The 21,770-nt window shown below is 42.8% G+C and overlaps 1 protein-coding gene across 9 annotated transcripts in view; it reads right to left on the minus strand.

The window, feature by feature from the left end:
* Positions 1 to 216: 216 nt before the first annotated feature.
* The window catches only part of LOC135921904 (peptide transporter family 1-like), a 785,940-nt gene continuing 764,386 nt past the window's right edge, over positions 217 to 21,770 (minus strand). For all 9 annotated transcript variants that reach the window (XM_070531433.1, XM_070531432.1, XM_070531435.1 and 6 more), the window contains 2 exons: positions 7,732 to 7,839; positions 217 to 379 (listed from right to left, as the gene is read on the minus strand). In XM_070531433.1, the coding sequence (XP_070387534.1) occupies positions 230 to 379; positions 7,732 to 7,839 (258 nt within the window). In that variant the 3' untranslated portion in view covers positions 217 to 229. The remainder of the gene's footprint in view (positions 380 to 7,731; positions 7,840 to 21,770) is intronic.

Raw genomic sequence — 21,770 nt, forward strand, 5'->3', positions numbered from 1 at the left:
CTTTCCCGAGCGAAGAAGGCGCACGGAATGCACAAACAATATCCTCGCACATGGCCTGGAAAGCGACTGGGCGTCCATTTCAGTGAGAAGATGTTTGCTCTTACCAGAAGTTGACTTTTCTACTACACTGTGGTCTAAATCTTACTGGTCGAAGCCAGATGGCGGACCGAAGCCGTCATGCTAAAAGACCTTGCAACGATTGAGCAATTTATTCACATCATGCACACAACTACATCTTGGTGTCGCCTTCTGAAATCGGCGGAGGCTTCTCGTACTCATCCCGGGCATCCGGCTTGATGTACTTGTAGAAGCAGGCCATCACGCCGAACACCACCATGTCCAAGGTCATCAGCCCACTGTACATGAATGATTCGGACGACTGCAAAAGGTGCATTTGTTTATTAGCCACCTGCGGCTTTCATATTCGAGTTATCTTAGTCAGTGCTACTATGTCTGCTGTTTCATCAGCCACACACAAACATAAATTACGCGCATTAAATTGATGGTACGTTGTAAGCACTAGGAAGAATCCAGCATTGAAAGAGTAACTATGTGCACAGAGTCAACCCCAGTTCTGTTTTTGAACATATGAAAAGCGCGCAAATGCTATTATGAGCCAAGCGCTGGATACATTGGAATGAAATTTCTTGCGATTTAGAGAGAAGCTTAAATTCTAGAAACTGTAGCAAGCAACAAATTGATTTAGGATTTTATGTTTTTTACAGAAATTTCCGAAAATCAGTAAGTTCAACAACACTGAAAGACCAGCTTTTCAAATCCGCAACTGTGCACCAGGAACAATTATCGCCCTTCTGTAAACTACATTCCTTACAGCATCTAAAGTGAACAAATTTGCATATGGATTTAGAGCTTAACCCGCAAAGCCTGAATACCATTTCGCATCAAACAAAATAAAAATTATTTGTTCTTATTTGTTTCTGGATATGGAGAGTACAGTAGTACGAAGACAACCGTGAAATTTTAACTGACGAGAAATGAATTAGTACGTTACTATCATTACGTAATTTGTTTAATATTATTATTTACTATTCTTTAGCGATTATTTAGACTCGGTGAACGAATAGTCACTGAAGACTTCCACCAGAATAAAAAAAAAACGCTTGTATTAGTTCTACGCTTTGTTTCCAGTCCTTAAAAAGGCACTAAAGCAAATATGAAGTCAAGCTGAAGCGATAGATTAGTGCTCAAGAATCCCTAAGGTGTTATTATCGCGAACAGAGCCTTAATAATCGAGAAATTGAGGTAAATGCAGGACGTGATTAGAGACTCTCCTCGGACATTCAAGCGCTTGCTTGATGACGAAAGCACTCCTCAGTTAAATTCTGTGACTAGTACTGAACCACTCGTTGAAGAAGACATCTTTGTATTGTATTATAAGACGAAATAAAACGCTGCTTGACCAGTTTTATTTCGTTTTTAGAAAAAATATCTCATTGAAATCACCCTTGACAGCGCAGCAGGTGTAAATGTTTCGTTTTCGCTCGACTCAGCGCCGCCTACGCTTTAACGTTTCAGTAGTTTCGTTATGGCGCAGTGGTGCGCTGGTTTTGCTGGCTTGCGCAACTCGCAAAAACTGCAACTAGCAGCGTATTCAATTTCCATGCGATGTCGCGGGATACCCGAACTGTCTACGCCACGTGACCAAAATACAGCTGCAGCGGCGAATCCATTTAGCTCTGTACTACCGCCTATCGCGCGCCGTTTTGCTCACCCACAGCAGCAAAAGGTGGTGATGGCGTATGCAAACTCACCACTCTGCCGGTCGGGTGGCGGGAGATTTGAATTAGGAAAAAGGTATTCGGACCCTTCAGATGCAATTTTGTCCTACACTAAGCCTTTTCTTGGCACGAAAAAAAGTATAGCGAGTTTTCGGGAATGGTATTTAAATAGTCCGCGTCGGGGGGACGTAATATTTGCCTTTAGTGTCCCTTTAAATCAGTCTTTAGGCATCACTCTCAGCATATGAGGCATGTTACGTTGGGCTTGATGGAGTTAAATTGTTACAATTCTTACGGCGCTCTAGTAAAAAACCTACTCGCAAGTCTGTGAGGCTTCGTTATGTATTACTTATTATACTTATTATATCGTTATTTCTTACTAATTTGCAAGGTTGAAAGCTTAAAACTTGCGCTTATTTCAAACGCCAAATTTTTAAGAAGTTTCACAAAATGAATTCACGACCTACACAAAAAATCTACGTCTGACAGTCACTAGAACATTTATTTCGCTCAGAACATGCCTTTGTACTTTGGTGGGAACGAGAAGATCGTGTGTCGCATTCAAGAAAACGAGCATGTTTCTATCGAATAAACATCAATTTTTTTTTTCGATTTGGCTATGAAAGTGCCGCCAAAATGGCATGTAGCGTTGCTTGACCATGCAACAGTGTCTACCAATCTACATTCCATCGCGTGACCAGAAAACCCCGTAAGAATAGTTACTTTGCTTGGATATATTATTGTATTCCTTGACATTTCATGTTACGTTCTTTTGTTAACTTGCGTAAGGAGGTAATTTCTCATTTCCACTTAGCGTGCGTTGAAATGTGCCTTTGAGCATGCACACGCAGTCATGCACTGCTCTTGACACACGCCGCAGTGCGAGGAGCTTTGTGGGATTCGTCGTCTCTTTCGGGATGTCGAAAATGCATTGCATTTTTAAGACATGCCAGCGCCGTCACAACACCTGCGTAGGCATTCCTGACCACGTGCGTGCTTGACTATGGCAAAAAAGACACAGACAGCGCCTGTAGGAAACAGAATTGTAGGCGACCCAAAAGATGCTCACATGGGCAACCGATTACCTGTTGAGAACGGCAATTAAGAGCCTTGTTTCAGTGTTAATGGACGGTAAACATTTTTTTAGAAAGCAGACGCACCGCCTTGAAAAGTGTTCTTGTATAGTAAGGCTGCTTACTGTTCTATAAGTCAGTCATTAGATTGCTACTTCCCAACGTTTGACCCATTCGCGGACGATTTGAGCGTTGAACAGTTGCGGGAAAGCTTTAAAGAAAAGCTCTTCTATCTTCGAGACAAATTTGTTCCGACTCGGATGATGTCATCTAAACGTGATAAACCGTGGTTTCGTCAGGAACAGCGCATCTTGCTGCGCAGAGTGCGGATGGTATACTCAAATTATAAAACACGCAGATCACTGGAAAACTTATCCAAAGAGGCTAAAGTTTGATTTTGCGAATTCAGCCAAATCGGCTAAGGAATATGATTTTGCGCGTCTTGGAGAACGGTTGGTAGAAGATCCCAAAGAATTTTGGAAGTTAATTCGGCGTAATGGACCGAACGACAATTCTGTCCCTCCTCTTGAACGTTTAGCCACGGTATTCGATGATGACAAGCACAAAGTTGAAGCATTTAGTTGTTATTTTTCTTCCGTATTTAGTAATTGCCAGTTTGGGGTTGTAAGTTTCGATTTTTCGCTACGTAATTAAGAAATGTCTGAAGTTGAGTTTGCTTTCAAAGGTGGACGCAATCTATTAGCAAACGTTTCTCCCAGAAAGGCAAATGGACCAGACGATATAGCAGCAGCAGTGCTTAGTAGTTGTTGTGAATCGTTATTTATTTATTATTTATTTACATGTACCATACAGGCCTTCGAGAAGGCATAGTGTAAGGGGAGAAATACGGTAACATATTAGTATGAAATCGGGAAAGAAATAAACATCAGCATAATGAAAGGAGTACGCACAGAACATGGAAAATTAATACATTAGCAAATACAATATGTAGCGCAATAACAATAAATGGTAAATAATATCATAACAGCATAATAAGATTGTAAACGTTTTTGCATGTTATACAGCAGTAAGTATTGTAAAAAAAAATTGGGAGCACTGAAATTCTTTAACATTGTAGAAAAAATGCAAGAAAATTACGAAAGACATGATGTGTTTAGACGGTTGAAATGGCATAATGATTGGTTAGCAGATTGCGAAATGCAGTGTGTTTAAGTTGGCATGCAATGGTATCTGGCAGTGCGTTCCATAAACGGACCGCACGGGGCAAAGCTGAAAAACTAAAAGCGTGAGTGTTGCCATAAATTCGGGTGTAGCTGAACTGATTGTTCAGTCGTTGTGACGTCGAGGATGCTTTTTTCAAGTTTGATAAGGTTAGGCCAATTGTGTGAACAAATCTATGAAATAATAATAGAAGGGAAATATCACGGCGAGTAGTTAGTGGTTGTAACGAAAGATCGATTTTTATTTGGGTTACACTTGACTGGTTACTATAATTTTTGGAAATGAAACGGCTCGCTCTATTCTGGATGCTCTCCAGGAGTTCGATGAGGTAATTTTGATGTGGAGACCATGTACAAGAGGCGTACTCAATTTGTGGCCGTACGATAGTTACGTAAGCTAGTTTTCGTAGTGGTGAAGGCACACTTCTTAAGTTGCGGCGCAGATATCCTAATGATCTGGAGGCGTTAGCTGAAATGGAGGTGATGTGTTTAGTCCATGAAAGATTGTGTGTAAGGAGCACTCCTAAGTACTTATATTTTGTGGTGTGGTCAACTATGTTAGAATCCAGATGATAAGAAAAGTGAGAGTTAACAGTTTTTCGAGAAAAGGAAACTACTTTGCACTTCGACACGTTTAGGGACATGAGCCACGTAGCACACCAATCACTGATATGTGCAAGATCATCTTGGAGTGCCGCGTGGTCAGAGGGACAGTTTATCGAACGGTATACAATGCAGTCGTCAGCAAATAATCGTACAGAAGATGATATATTGTTAGGTAAGTCGTTAATGTAAATTAAAAAAAGAAGAGGCCCAAGTACACTGCTTTGAGGTACACCAGAGGTGACGTCAGAGAGGCCAGAGGAAAAGCTAGCAACAACAGTAAACTGTTCGCGATTAGTCAGAAAATTACGAATCCATGATAGGGTTAGTGAGTCGAGTTTAATTGCTGAGAGTTTTGATATCAGGCGACTATGGGCTACGCGATCGAATGCTTTCGAGAAATCCAAAAAGATGCAGTCAATTTGTTTATTATTGTTCATTTCAAAGTGTAAGTCTGACGTGAATTCTAGAAGTTGAGTTTCGCAGGAAAATCCTTTTCGGAAACCATGCTGTTTCGGGTAAAAAAAGTTATTACAGTCAAGATGAGAATATATATGGGATGCGACAATGTGTTCCAACATTTTGCAGCAAATGCATGTTAGTGATATAGGACGGTAATTATCACTAGAACTCTTGTTACCTTTCTTAAAGACAGGAACTACTTTTGCTATCTTCCAGTCGGTAGGAAGCATACCAGTTGTAAGCGATTGGTTAAAAAGGTGTAGCAGAATTTTGCTTGATACTAGTATTGTGTTTTTAAGTATTTTAGAATTTATACCATCTATACCAGAGGATGAAGACATTTTAAGGTTATCTATAAGATCGACTACGCCTTTTAAAGTGACAGTGATGGGTGCCATGTACTGAAAATCAAAATCAGGAACAAAAGGTATGTTACAACTATCTTCTCTTGTAAAGACGGATGTGAAAAATGAGTTGAATGCTATGCCTGTATTTATGCCGTCTTTTGAAAAATGTTTAGACATGGGTGACGTACCTACCGACTGGAAAATGTTGTGCCTGTATACAAAAATGGACCAAAAACTGAATTGAGAACTACAGGCCAATTAAAAAAATTAAATTATGGGGTTTTACGTGCCAAAACCACTTTCTGATTATGAAACACGCCGTAGTGGGGGACTCCGGAAATTTCGACCACCTGGTGTTCTTTAACGTGCACCTAAATCTAAGTACACGAGTGTTTACGCCCCCATCGAAATGCGGCCGCCGTAGCAGGGATTCGATCCCGCGACCTCGTGCTCGGCAGCCCAGCACCATATCCACTGAGCAACCACGGCGGGTTATAGGGCAGTATCATTGATTACTAACATATGTAAAATAATGGAACAGGTTATATATAGTTGTGTTATGTCACATCTAGTTAAACACAATCTAATAAATGGAAGCCAACTCGGATTTCGGCAGGGTTGTTCTTGTACGACGCAGCTTGTACAATTCACTCACGATTTCACCCTAAGTAGACAAAAGGCAGATAATTGATTGCAACTTTCTAGATTTTCGTAAAGCATATGACGTGGCTCATGACCTACTTATTAGCAAATTACCCGCCTACATGTTGCACAAAAAGGTAATTGCATGGATATCTGAATATCTTTCACATAGACAACAGTCTGTGGTTCTCAATGGCATCTCCTCTGATCTTGCTGTAGTGACCTCTGGAGTACCCCAAGGCTCTGTCTTGGGGACCCTCTTATCTTTATTATATATAAATGATATAACTAGTTGTGTTACGTCATCTTTCAGAATGTTTGCAGACGACAGCGTAGTATATAGGGTTAGTGATAGTGATTGTGATCTTGTGTACTTCAGAGTGATTTAGGTAAACTTTCAACTTGGTGTGTGAAATGGGAAATGTCGCTTAACGTTTCAAAATGTTTAAACATCACCTTTACAAGGAGACATTCATACAAGACATATGAGTAGAGTACAAATTAAATAGCGTTACTCTAAGCAGGGTTACGGAATGCAAATACTTGGGAGTTTGGTTTACCTCGGATTTAAGGTGGAACAGGCATGTACAGGAGGTAATAAGGAAGGCGGCATGAAAGCTGCGCTTCCTCTGTCGAAATTTTGGCGAATTACCTGGTAAATTGAAAGAACGGCTATATTTTACTCACGTACGTTCGGTACACGAGTACGCTTGTATCTGCTGGGATCCTTATACGTGTCAGTTACACGACTTACCTACAAAAAATTCAGAATAGGGCGGTTCGATTCCTTCTGGGGAATTACGAGTCGCCGAACTACGAATTATCACCGAAGGTAAGCGCAGACTTCATTGACAGGATCTGAAGGACAGAAGAAAGGGCCTCAGACTCAATTTTTTCAGTGTTTACTATGCTAAAACAGGCATTGACACGAACAAATATATTACATTACCATCGTATACCTCGCCTAGAAGAGACCATGCCTTGAAACTTGGTGAATTGCCTTTTAAATGTGACACCTTGCGTTATGGATGTTTTCGTAGGCCCACGAGGGAGTGGAATGCTCTCCCGTCAAATATTGCAGGTATACAACGTTATGAAAAGTTTTACCGCGCTTTGTGTGTTGAAATGAGTGTCAATTGATGTAGATATTATCACGTGGTAGTGACGGTTAATAAGGCAGCAGAACTGTGATTAACGAAACGAGCGTTTTATTGGGCGAACTTGTGCCCTCAAAATCAGGCTACACTCAAAGAAGAACAGTAGCGGCGAACACACTCGGCGGTCGTCGAAAATCTGATCAGCAGGTCAAGCGCGTCGGCTGTTATACATCAGTCGTCGAATGTTCCAGAGTAACCGCTGTGACCTGCGTGCCTTCCACAAAGTTCTACGCCATTCACGTCGCGCATACATGCAATAAGATTACACAAGGTTCGGCGACAACAGACAGCAGAGGGAACCATCGATAACATTCCAGAAACTTATTTTACATGCAGGCGCGTCCTGCGCTGTGCGATAACATTTGTTAGGCGGTGAAACGCGTCACCCGATAAAGACAAGTACACGTGTCTATATGTGTGTACCCCCCCTGCTGTAATGCCTTCCAAGGCGATGCAGGTACTCAATAAAAAAATAAATGAATAAATCATGGCAAATAATTCTCAAAGTACACAATCGGTGTACGTACCGCCACACTGAAGAATCTCGCCTCTGCGATGATGACCACTATGAGATTACCCACGGCCACGGTAAGCAGCCAGGCAGCCTGCAGCACAGACTTCATCGAGCTCGGCGCCTGCGAGGTGCGAAGACAGTTTCACTGCATGCTTTTTACGTTGAACCAGTAATAATGCGACTGTTTTCATTGAAAAACTTATTCACTGTCGGTAGATTTTTTTTTGTTTTGGTTGCGAATATTGTACTGCTACTGCCTGCAAAAACGCATCGAGTATATAACACACGTTTAAGAGTTTGTCGTGAGAAAAAACTGCGTTATTTGAAAAACACCGTCTGATCCAAAGATCCTCATATTGTTCCATCCTTAAGCTAGACTGTCGCGGATAACGAAGCAAGGAACACAGGCAGCGCCCACCATTATTCCGAGCAAGACGAAGTTGGCACGTCAGCTCACAAGATATAAAGTTGGTCATTGTAGCACCGTGACCCTGTCTCCTGTTTTATGGTATTACGGCACTGGTGGAGGTGTTGGGATTCACTGCCTGATGCTCGGGACTCCGCTGCGGATGGTACTTGCAATCCTGACTACCTCCTCCTGTTTATCCTGCTGTACACCGCTACAGTCTCCGCTCTGAGGTAAACTCCCTGGTCGGCCCCTAGCCAACAGGAGCCCTTCTTCCGGGGCAACAGCCGGTTCCTCGCATTCATCATGACTTCCCGGACACGGTGATGGGTTTGGAGACGTCGACAATTGCCTCGTAACCGTAGCCAATTAGCAAGCGCGTAGCCAATTATTGGAAGTAAGACCTAAATCTCAGAAATGCGTACTTCGCTCTTGCCGCTCGTAAATACTACGAAAATCGCAAGGCCAAATTGCCTTCCTGGAATTACTTTCGTCAGCAACTTGTAGTACTTTCGCTAGCAGTGATCGGCGCAATTCTGCAGAGCAAGTCATTCAGTCGCGTATACAGAATCCCAATGTGATTGTCGTCATGTTCGCGCAACACATGTATCGCCTGTTTAGCTGATCCCGGGATACCTGAAGCTAAAAAAATCCCACCATCTGATGCGAGGGGTCAATGAACCAATCTTAAGAGCGACGCACCACAAACTGTCGAAAATTTCACCCAAGACGTTATGTGACTGAGCGCGCGCAGCAGCAAAGGTGCCACCAGTAGGACTGTGAAAACAATGACTCGAGCATTGTTTTTTTCTGTGACCGCAAGCAGTGAGGGATATCTGGGTGAGCTCACCCTTGAGTTGCTTCGTTAGGAGATTCGGAATTTTCTTGTGGATCTGCAAGAACATGTGATGGCAGTTGCGTAGCATGAAAGCAGGAAAACATTTCTTTTTTGTCCTACCTGATTATGTAGACTACGCGTCAGCTGTACATAGTCTGACGCCAGCGACGTACAACTCCCCATAGTGGATCTCACCATACTACCCGTCGTGACCCCACCCAATACGTAGCAAACCCCGTCGTAATACCGCCCACCCGAGGTTGTACCAGCCGATCACTGGTTGGTAAAATGCACTTGACCGCACTGTGTGCAGAAGAAGCGTTTACCGTCGGTATTGTGAACCAAGATTTCCACCTGCCTTTATCGGCGCTCATTTCAAACACCGACGCGACGTTTCCATGTCAGCCATTCGCTGAACCAAATCGTTTGTGATTGTATTGCGCTTAGTGTTGCACTGACGGAAGAACTAATGGACGAAAATATAAAGGAAGAAGACGTCCACGTAGGTGGTGCAACGTAAGTCTTGTTCCAAATCGTCGATCCCCTGCTACCTGCGCCGAGCTTTTCGCCGCGCCTTCGCAGTTACGCTGACACCACCTGAGGAGGGTCTTCTTGACTCCGTCCATCGAGGTGCTACTACACCCCCGACGCCATCACTGCGAGCGGACGATACGACGTCGATGACAACAAAATAAACCGTTAGCGTCAACCTTACTGTTTGCATAGACGGCCGCACGTGGCAGGGCTAGTAGGTATTGGCGCTGACTTGTCCATATTGAAAGGAGAACTCGCCGACTGCCTTAAGAAAGTCCAAACTTTGTGGACCGGCTCCCATATAGGAGCTGCTGGCGCTCAGCTGATGAGGCCTACAGGCAAAGATCTTGGTTTTTCTTCTTTTTCCTCTCTCCGAGTCTAGGGTTACTTTCACGTTCTACACTTGACATCATTCAAGTATTTATTCTTTTATTTAACTGATTTAACGAATGTTTCTCAATATATGCTATGAATGGTGATGCTTACGTTTCGTTGAATATTAGTTTCTTGGGCGTATGCTATCCTAGGGATTCCTTTCTTTTCCTGTTTATTGTCTTTATTGCGCGTATTATTTATATATTTGCGGCATGTTCTTGGTTTGCAGTGCTTTGCAAACTTTTTCGCGGTGATGCATCTCAATTGGATATTCTTTTAAATTTTTATTCGGTGTGTGCAGAATATATGTTTTGTTACTTCCTGCCAATTTACAAGTGTACTGTGGCTGACTGAAGTGTACTGTGGCTGACCAGTCCAGGGGGGCTGGCACATAGTCAAGCTGCAATTTGCAGCTTTTATTTTCGTCACTCCCATATTTCTTATGGAGAAATAAAACTTGGTTTGATTGGGTTATTGGTGGAGGTTATTGGGTGAGGCTACTTTCGTCACGAGTACATTTCCTGTGCCACTACGGTGCCGTTATAAACATTCCGGACAGGTTGGTGGTAACTTGTTCGATGGGAGAAGGTTCGATTGCCTCTAGTACAGAACAACAATGTAAACATTTGTCGACGATGACAACGTGACCATACCACCGCAATTGTGTTCAAAATCTTGTGTATGTGGTGTGTCACATACCGAAGAACTCCGATGGCGTCACATAACACATTCCACCACTGTTATTGAACCATTGCCATTGCAAAATGTATATCGTTCACATAAATTGCGGACGAACACAAGTTCCTCTAACATATTTTATCCGTGAGCGCCGGCATCTTGCTAGAGGAATGGTCCAACAGTTTATTCAGCACTGCTTCACAACGCGAGTCCACCATTTCTGATGCCCGCCAACACTTACTGCCTCCTCAGTCTCATTAATAAGGATTGCCTCTTCTGGACGTAAATAGTGCCGGCGAAACGCCTGAACGAGACCTCGGCCCAATGCGTTGGCGGGGTAGTTGGTGCGAATCCATGAATACTTTGTTTAGCGCAAAACGACAGACACAAGAAAAACGACCAGGACAAGGCTAACAACGAATGCTCTGTGACGGTAGCTGATATTTTAACTGTGTTCAATGACAATGGCAAAGGTTTAACTTTCACACATGAGCTATCTAGGGACGGCAAACTCCAGTTTTTAGATTTGCAGCTATCCTTCCAAACAGGTCACGTCTGTTGGATGTACTTGCCACGTACACGTAAGGAACTTTTACCTTACGCGTCTGCGCACTCAAAGACTGTGAAACGCGCCATTGCTTTGATGTGTTTAGAATCTTTCTTAATGAAATCTTGTCATCACTCCGCGAACATGAGTTTCATTGCACAGTTAAATAGGCTGCAGGCTGCTGGTCCCCCAAGTGTGGTGGTGACGTCAGTCTCGGAGGTATTGCTTCAGAAACTGAAAGGGAAGCGGCACAAAAGTGACTGCATCACACAAAAGAAGAGGCCTGAAGTTGTGCCGTATTGCCACAGAGTGGCTCACAATCTAAAGAATGTCGCCACTAGATACCAAATTACGGTAGTGTTTTCCGCTCCTCAGAAACTGTCAATGTTGTGCAGCCGTATTTCTAAAACAAGTAAAAAACCTGATTGTGATAAGAACCACGTGAAGTTTGTAGATTGCAGCGTCGGTGTGGTTTATAAGATTCCCGTGTCATGTGGCAAAGTGTATTTAGGCCAGTCAGGCCGCTGTGTTAACGAGCGCCTTTGAGAACATGAGCGATCTATACCAACAGGCACAGGTTCCCATTTGGCTCAGCATTGTAAAACATGCAAGTGCAAACCCATGTTTCGTGATAACACGATTTTGAAAAAGAGCCGTGACACCACCGCCCGAGAGTTATGGGAAGCATTTTTCATTCAGTCATTGGGGTCACAGTGCCTTAGTGTGCCTTCCTTAACCTTGTACAGCGCTAAATTTGGTTTTTTGGATTCTGTCGCATGATTGCGCTCTTGGGATCGGATGTTGGTGGTTCCACCGCATGGTACTCACTGCGCATGTTCCTCTGGTTTGCGTGGTCTTATAAAGGAGTAACGCAATAAAATGATGTCAGTTGAGAGTAGCGCCTTGTCCTGGTCGTCTTTCTTGTGTCTGTCGTTTTGCGCTAAACAAAGTATTCATGAAGACCTCAGCCATAGTCGCTCCGAGAGAAGCCTGATACACAGTCAGGCAAAAGTTCACCATGACGTTATTCAGCCATCGAAGGTTCCCTGGTCGTTTCTGGTGCTATTAAACGATGGCAGCCTAAGTTTCTGCGTTGACTACCACCAATTAAACCAGGTCACTAATAAATAAATTTACTCGCTAGCTTGCTTTCCTCATGAGATGGGAGCATAGTGCTCCGCGTGACCAGTGCGGCGACGAGGAAACCATCGAACACATTCTTTGACGCTCTCCGTGATACAGCGCACACAGGCAGTCACTCGCGACGGCGCTGGCGCGTCTTGACGACCGCCCACTTTGCTGACAGTCCTGGACCGCCGACCCATACAGTCGTCACACCACAAAACAGGGAAGGAACTCTTGAAATCTTTACGTTCGAGTGGCCTATCGGATAGACTGTAACTCTGATGGACGTTCACGACCTTTCGTGCATTTTTTCGATTGCTTTTTCTCTCCACTGTTTTTTCTCTCTTTCATTTGCCCTTCCCCCAGTGCAGGGTAGCAAACCAGAATATAATCCGGTTAACCTCTCTGACTTTGCCATCACTTACCCTCCCTACCGACTAGCTCGAATTCCTTAAACAGACTTTGGCGTGCACATTACTTCTCTTCAGTGGACTTCGGAAGCCGACAGTGGCAAATAGAAGTCAACCAGCGAGACCGATAGAAAGCAGCATTCGTCAAACCCAATGGCCTTTATGAAAGAAAATGTTTCCTTTCGGTGTGTACTCTGCGACGGCAACATTTCAGCGACTGATAGACACCGTAGTTTCAGGCATCAAATGGAAAACGGGCTTAGTATACCTCGGTGATGTAATCGTATTTTCTTCGCCAGTTGAGGAACACCTGAGATGGTACTTGTGGTTTTGAAGCCATACGATCCGCCGGTATCACACTTAAGCCAAGCAAATGCCACTTTGGCTTCCAATAACCTTTTGGGGCCACGTATATAGCACAGGAAGCGTATGGCCAGACCTTGCAAAGTAAACGCCGTCACAAATTTTCGCAAGTCATCTGACAAAAACAAAATGAGACAATTTTTAGGACTGTGCGCCTACTATTGGCGGTTTATTGGAAAGTTTTCAGCCATTGCGTCGCCACTGACAAGCCCAGCTTAAGAACACTCACATTCATAGTGGATGAAGAACAGCAATAGGCGCTGCTGTGGCAGCGACTCCAAAGTCATCGCACACTTTGATGGGGTCCTCGCACGCAGTGGTTCACACCGACGCCAGCGATGTAAGCGTAGGTGGTGCAGTGGCAAGGCGGCGCTGTACGAGCCTCGTTATCGTTTACACAGGGCCTAAGTTTGAAGGGAAGACCACGTGGGAAGTGGGAAACCGGCAATCGACCATTGATTACTGTCTGGTGACAGAAGGAATTCATGATAAGTTGAGAGAAATGGTCATTGATGAGGAAGGCTATAGCAGCATAGGTAGTGATCATAAACGCTTCATTTTGAAAATAGGATATGTAGTTGGGAAGGAGAGCAAGGAGTGCAAAATGACCAGTCCAAATTTGAAAGCTTAATAAATAACAAATATAGCCATAGAGTCGAGGAAGGTCTTGGCAAATGGCCAAGTAAACATTGGGAATATAGTGAGCTTCTAAGTGTAATAACGACAGAAATACGGAAAGACAAACAACATGTTCGTTGGAAAGGAAGAAAGAAACCGACAAGATGGTGGAACATGGCGATAGGAGAAGCGATCACCGAACGACAAAAAGCATCTCGAGAGCATAGGCCGGCAAAGAAGGCTCAGTTGAGGCAGGATGAAGACGCCAGCAAATGGAAAATATACCGGGAGAAAACGTCTATGGTTCAAATACTGGTGCAAGCAAAGATAAAACTGGAAAGGGAACGTTGGTTGTCAGATATAAGTGAGAAAAAGAAAGCCGTACCTAGAATATTTTGGAACCATATAAAAGTATGAGGCAGGAAGTGAACAACAATAAAACAGCATATCCTAGACGAAGATGGAAACAAACTGGAAGGGGAAGCGGCAATAAATTACATCCGAAAAATAACAGCCAAATCTTCGCAAGGCAATGAGGAGGTTGTCTTTGAAGAAAAAGAAGAGAAAGAAAGAGATTGAGGTGGAAAAGTAGCTGGTGCTGACAAATTTCATCTCGAGGAAAGCCGAAAAGAAATTTCCTAAGCGCACAGCCACAGGGCTAGACGAAGTTCCCGTTAGGCTGATTAATAGACTAGGACAAAAAAGCAAGGACGCTCTGTTGAAAGCAGTGGAAAAAACTTTAAAAGATAGATGAACACCAGACAGTTGGCGACAAAGTGGAATGAATTTAATTTATAAAGATTAGTGGGAGAAAGATAGAATTCACTCGTATACACCGTTCACCATTACATCGGTAATATACAGGCTAGCAATGCAGGTAATCAAATTAAATCTGCAAGCATAGGAAGAGAAGAATAGCATTTTGGGAGAACTTCAGTATGGCTTCAGAATAGGCAGGCGTTTGGATGACAACTTATTTGTTGTTACTCAGTGTATTGAAATATGAAAAAGTAAAAATCGGACTGTTTCTGTGGACTTTTTAGACATTACTGGAGCCTATCACAACGTAGACCGCAACATTTTGTGGGACATTCTGAAAGGGGGGAAGGCTTACGTGACGATTTTCTACACCTCTTGAGAGACATTTACCTAGAAAATACCGTTTGCGTTGAATGGGAAGGGATGAGGAGCGAGGAGAAAGTTGATATCAACAAGGGACTAAGGTAAGGGTGCCCTTTATCCGGACTGCTGTTTATGGTGCACATGATCAGGATCGAGAGGGCGCTAGAGGGAAGTAATATCGGGTTTGATCTCCCATACAAACAGGCGGGTACAGTAGTAGAGCAGCAGCTTCCAGGTTTACTTCATGCGGACGACATTGTGTTGCTAGCTAACAAGCAAAGTGATTTGCAACGTCTGGCTAATATCTGTGAACAGGAAGGCAACAATTTACGTTTGAAATTTAGTCTTAGAAAATCAGGTGTTATGGCATTCAATGAAAACAGTGAACACAGAGTGCCAATACAGGGTCAGGAAATACCTCGGGTAACAGAATATAAATACCTTGGTATATGGATAAACGAAGGCAATAGATATATTGAAACACAGGAAAAAACAATAGCAGTGAAGGGAAAGAGAAATGCAGCCACAATGAAGCAACGCGCTATGGGGATACAGTAGGTACGAGGTGCTCCGAGGTATTCCGAAAGGCGCAATGCTTGTAGGACTTACTTTTGGAAATCCGGCTGTTTGCTTTAAATCAGGGGCACAATCAGGAATCGATGGGAACCAAAGGTCAGTGGGACGCTCCGTATTGGGCGCTCACGGGAAGACTACAAATGAAGCTCTGTAGGGTGATATGGGCTGGACTAGTTTTGAAGTGAGGGAAGCTCGCAGTAAAATTGAATATGAAGAATGACTGAGGATTATGGAAAAAAGTAAATGGGCTGGGAGAATGGGCTGTACAGGAAAAACATTGATTCACAGAGGAGGAAACGAAATAGGAAGCTTACCAGCAAGTATGCGGCCTGTAGGATGAGCAACATAGCAACAAAGAACGTCAAGCGCAAAGTCCAAGAGGCTGAAATAATCTCATGGGTGGCGGCAACGGAACAGAAACCTGCCATGAGTAACTACTTCAGAGGAAAAAACGAAATCAGGAGAGAAACAATTTATGATAACTTAGAAGAGAGCTCATTACTTTTCGAAGCGAGATCTGGATACCTTAGAACACGCACCTATAAAGTGAGATATAAGAGGGAAGAAGAAGCATGTGCTTGCTGCGGGAGAGCTAGGGAAACTATGAAGCATGTTTTATTAGAATGCGAGCACGTCTACCCAGCGGTCGATTTAGGCACCACTGGTCTTCTTAAGTCCTTGGGTTCAGCGAGAGTAGTGGAAAAGTAAACATGTCCGCAATAGAGATTAGTAAGAGGCGAATGGAGGATTGGGTGAAGTAGGGAAAATACAAAAGACGGAGACGTACAAAAGCAAAGTTCGGAATAGGTAATCAGGAAATTTGCAGGTGGGAGTTTGTAGTGTTTCTTCTCTAACCTAGGTAAGACATTAGGCAGTATAACTGCAAGAGGGCGCCACTCATCGCCCCATTCCTACGGAGAAGCTCATAACTTTCATCCATCCACCATGATGTCTTACGTTGCGAGACGTGCGTGGCGATCGCCACGTCAGGCACATTGCCAGAGAAAAAAAAAGAACAAAAGGAACTCGTGCCATGTATTACGCGAAGCAATCGGAGATTTTGCCGCAACGCTAACAAAATACCCGACTTGACAGTTTTTGTACTTGTAATGTTAAACACGCACTACGAACTGTTCAGCCTTTTTCCGCATGATTTTTATTGATTTCGTCGTTCCAAAAAAAGGAAATTATTTTACACTTGTGCTCTACTCCATTTAATCACACAACGCGAAAAACCACTTTCATGAGAAAGGCGAACCCTCAGCCACCTTGGCGCTGAACGCCCCCGAAGTGAGCAACGTTTATTCTCGATCACGTTTACGTAGAACCCAATCTATATACCAATAACTACCTTTGAGATTTTAATGAGGAGTGCTGGCGACAGGCAACATACGAGAAAAAAATTTCTGGTCGAGTGTCAGCCATGAGCACGATGCTTCTGGCCAAATGTCTTCTTCGGCCAGCACTGAGTGGCAGGCAGCGTCATTTGTTGGTTTTGGAGCAGGAACACAGGATGAGGAATAAATTTGACTCGCTTTCTTTTGAATTGCGCATGGGCCTTGCTGTCTCGGTAATTAACACTTTATCTTTTGGGGCAAGCACCTTTGGTCGAGCCCAAAACGAAGTGTGTCAGATTGTGCATGAGTACGTCATTGCTGTTGGGATGCTCTTTCGTTAAACACCTTTTTATCTTTAAAAACACTGAATGGCGTAATTTTCGTTATATAGCATCTTCGTCATATTTGGCATGGCCACTATTCAAGAAAAGGAAACAACAGAAAAATAATTTATGAAAACTGGTAATTAAGTATACCTAGTACAGATGAATAAGGCAAAAGGAAGCAAGAAATTCATATTATATTTGCATTGAGAACCCTGGACAATCCCCGCTTCGTGGGTACGTGCCATAATTTTGAAGGAAGAAGAAGAAGCACAGTAGTCGAAGCAAGCGTTTCATAGATATTCGGAAATTTATACTCCATTTCAATATGGAATAATCCAACCATGTCTTGGCCAATCCCCCACACATGTGTAGGCAACAACAACAACACGCACCGCTCCGGCGTTCACGGCGCTGCTGTTCGGAACTCGAGCTTTGGCGTCAATGAAGAAGCTCTCGTGCGCCCTGGTCCCGGACCTCATCCGCGTTTGTTGACAAGAAGCCGGCGCTTACTTTCTTACCTTTCTAGTTTTTTTCTGATCCCTTTGATTGAAAGGGATGGTTATTGTTAAGGTGATGTCTGACTCATCTCCAGGCGAGAGGGCTACCCTCTCATCTGCTGAGTAGACCATAAATACGATCGATTTGGCGCAAACAAGCTGGCTGTGATTCAGGTGTTGCGAGGTTGAAGCTGTTTTGTATGTTGCGCATTCGCCTGCGTGTATATGTTCCATGTTCTACAATAGACAATAAAAAGTCGAAAGATGGCGCTCCCCTTGTTGCCTTCCGCCCTTCGTTGTTTGCGCCAAAGCAATCATATTTTAGGTATACTCAGCAATATGAACAGACTGGCCCATCAACATGTACTTCTGGATTACCTCTGCTCTGCTTCCATTCCCCCGCAGGATCTACCAGTGGAATTGTTTCTTCGCAGTGGAACCAGTCGCGTTCTTGTGGCTTTGGTACGTACCAATGGAGGAGTTATTTGCATGAAGAACCCCAAGGCTATTCAGTCAGAACTTCGTACAATTTGGACGTGGGGAGATCCTCTGTTGTTCACCAGACCAGGCCTGTACAGAGCATCTGCTGAGATGCAGTAACTTTGCCATGCAGCCGGTGAGCTCCGTCATCCCTCCTCACCTAGCTGGCTGCAAAGAACTAGTCGTTATTGTGCACATAAGCTTAAGTCCATCAGAAATCCTAGATATATTTTCTGCAGCAGGTGTAGTTTCTGTGTACCGCTGTATAAGGCTTGTAGACAATAAGAGAGCCGTTACAGAAACAACCATAAGAGCATTTGCAGAGCCGGTTCGCCCATAAAGAATTAGGGCATGGCCATTAATCTATAGAGTTGAACCCTTAGCTCCACGACCACCACAATGCCTCCAGTGCTAGCGGTACGGACGCAACACTAATGGCTGTCGATCAAGTAATCGATGCCGTTTATGCGAGAAAGGCCATATCGACAACGATGGCACATCTGAGGCTCAGTCTGTTTGTCAGCTTCAGTCACTTTGTGCACTGAACATCATGCTGCCGACTACTCCAAGTGCCTTGCGAGATCGAAAGAAAACCTGGTATTCGAAATAATTGAGAGAAGGCAGTGCTCTCGTCGAGAATCTCTTACCGAAGTTCAGAGCAGGACCCAGGGTCATGCTGGTATAACAGCCTGTCAGTCACTCGCCATGAGCTTATGAATTTCCCAGACAAATGCAAGAGTGATAGAAAAAGCGATCGAAAAATCATCCTAAAAGCTTCTACTAAACCTATCTGACTCTTTGGATAGAGTAATATACATGCAATTGTCTGGTACGTATCAGACAACAACAAACAGCGTACAGAATACGGCTGCCTAATTTACAAAGTCATCTACAATTCTAATGAAGTAGATAAACGTGTGAGAACATTCAACTGGGATTCTTTAACGCGGCACAGCCACCTAAAGGCTTACGAACTGTTTGTAGAGGCCTTTAGAGAAATTTACCTTTGCTCAGAAAAGAAAATAAAGCTTAAAAGAAGAAATAAAGATAGCCCGTGGATTGATAACGAAATAATGGAGCTTTGCAGCGTTAAAAGCAAGCTCCTTAGAAAATGCGAAGATAAACCCGGGGACGCTCTTGCACGAGAAGAATTTAGGCAGATGAGAAACAAAGTAAACGCTAAAATAAGACTAGCTAAGAAGCGCGACCACTCAGGCAAGTTTGCAGCTTGCAGTCGTAACACCGGTAAAACATGGAACTTGGTTAACACTCTAATAGGGAGACCTGCAAAAAAGAGTATTGATAATACTCTTGTGGACGCCTTTCTCGAGTCACCTGCTGTTCAGATAGCGAATGATTTTAACAAACACTTTATGGAATCAGTAAACAACTTTACAAATGGGTGCATGCCGGCAAATATCCGAAACAATGCCACGTTCTCTAACATTCATTCTGCTTTTCTGCCTACTGTTGATGAAGCGGAATTGTGGGATATTATACGATCCATGAGTTTAACAAAATATCCAGGTTTTGATAAAATTAAATTTGATGTGCTCAAATCAACACTACTTTACATCCTAAATGAAACATTAAAAACCGGTCAAATACATGAAAACATGAAAGTTAGCATTGTGAGACCTCTTTATAAGAAAGGATCTCGAAAACTTTACGAGAATTACCGACCAATTTCAATTCTTTCGTCTTTGGCAAGCATATTGGAAAAAGTAGTCTATATTAATATGGCCTCATTTTGTGAAACGTTTAGCCTTATTAACCCAGCGCAGTTTGGCGTTCGCTCGGGACAGAGTAAGTGAGTCTTTTGGAAGATTTTAATGACTATATCTGTAACAAAATTGATAAAAACAATGTTGTTTTGACTCTTTTTGTTGATTTACAACGAGCATTTGATACATTAGATCATGAACAGTTACTATCAAAACTAAGCAGCTTTGGTTTCAGAGGCCCGTATTACTTATTTTTTAAAAATTATTTAGCAGGCAGACAACAGTGTGTCCGTGTGGCGGAGCCCTATAGTTCTTTGTTGCATGTTAAATCAGGGGTCCCGCAAGGGTCCGTATTGGGACCGCTTTTGTTTAACATTTACATGAATGATCTTGCTTCCTTACCACTAAAATAAAAAATTTATTTATACGCTGATGACACGGCTTTGGTTGTATCAAATACATTTTCAAACGAAGCCGCTAGAGTGTTACAGTATGATGTCTGTAAACTACTTGGTTGGTTCATTAATAACAAAATGTTCATTAATAAATCGAAGACTAATATGATATGTTTTCACAGCCCATATAAAGCAGTCGCGGATATTTCCCCTGTTTATCTCCACACCAGTGACTGCCTTGCATGCTCATGTCCTCCGGTAGCTCTGGTAAATAGCACAAAATACCTGGGACTACACTTCGACGACACATTGTCATGGAATATCCACATTGAAGAGCTCGCAAGGCGCTTACGTGCTGTGTGCGCTCATTTGTATGCCCTAAAATCTTTCTGTGATCTAAATATTCGTAAAATGGTTTACAAGGCACTTGGGGAATCGATCATGAAGTACGGAATAACAATTTATGGCTTTGCTTCTTCAAGTAGACTTAAGATAATTAACCGCATCCTAAAAAAAATTGCCTATAGCCTCTCGTATGGCACACTTGGTCACGGGGAAGATATCTTGCTGAGCATGTACCAGTCAGGCATGCTGTTTGTCGAGCAACAAGTTTTGTTCGAAGCCGTGTGTAAAAGTTATTTTTCTACTAAATTCAAAAACTTGAACGTGAAATCTCGCAGCTTACGTCAGACAGAAAAATATGTGGTACCTCGTGTGTACACAAACTACGGCAAGAGAACTCGTGCTTTCTACGTGCCGGCTAATTTCAATAAATTGAATGAGAATGATATCGCGGGAACATTTAAACAAATAAAATCACATTTAAGGTCATGGGTGATAAGTAATGCCCACATTCTTTGAAGTTTTCTTCGGAATTTGAAGCATGCGAACCTGATTGCGAACTCATCTCGAATGTCAATGTGTATTGTTTTTTTCCCTGTGGATGCAATGTTATCTTTTGTTCAAATAATATCTTTTGTTCACTTTTGCAATATTATTTTTTCCTATATTCCTTTTATTAATTTATTTGTACACATATCAGTACTACCAGCTCACTGCCCAGCCTCGCACACAAGCAATGTTGCTTATGCGGGCTGGATCTGTAACCTTGACATGACTGGATGTAATAAAGATTATTATTATTATTATTATTATTATTATTATTATTATTATTATTATTATTATTATTATTATTATTATTATTATTATTATTATTATCTGAGCGTAAAATAGATCTCCCCTCTTACAGTATGAATTTATCACAACCTTCGACTCCACATCATCTTGATCATGAATGCCATTCTGATTCAGACTCTGTAGGCAATCGAGATGTAGATATGGACACTCGAGGTCTTAAACGCACACGATCACCTAACAACAAACTGCCTGATTCTTATAACTCTAAAAGAAAAAAAGTGTGCCAAAGAATCACTTACGAGGACTGACTTTCTGAAAGACGGTATTCTGGACGAAGCCGTTGCGGCTGCTTGTCTAGCGTCAACATAGGGTGCCTAAGGATACTCCAGTGGAAGAGCTGATCAATACTTTCTACGCTACACAATTATTATATTTAGTCTCCCAAAAATCTCCAGACGTTACACTATTACAAGAATCTCGTTCCACTGATCCAGACTTTCATTTAAACAACTACAAGTGTTTTCGATTGGAGGGGCCTTTGCTAGATGACAGCTTAGCTTTTTA

Source organism: Dermacentor albipictus, chromosome 1 (assembly GCF_038994185.2).
Source record: "Dermacentor albipictus isolate Rhodes 1998 colony chromosome 1, USDA_Dalb.pri_finalv2, whole genome shotgun sequence".
NCBI classification, from domain to species: Eukaryota; Metazoa; Arthropoda; class Arachnida; order Ixodida; family Ixodidae; genus Dermacentor; species Dermacentor albipictus.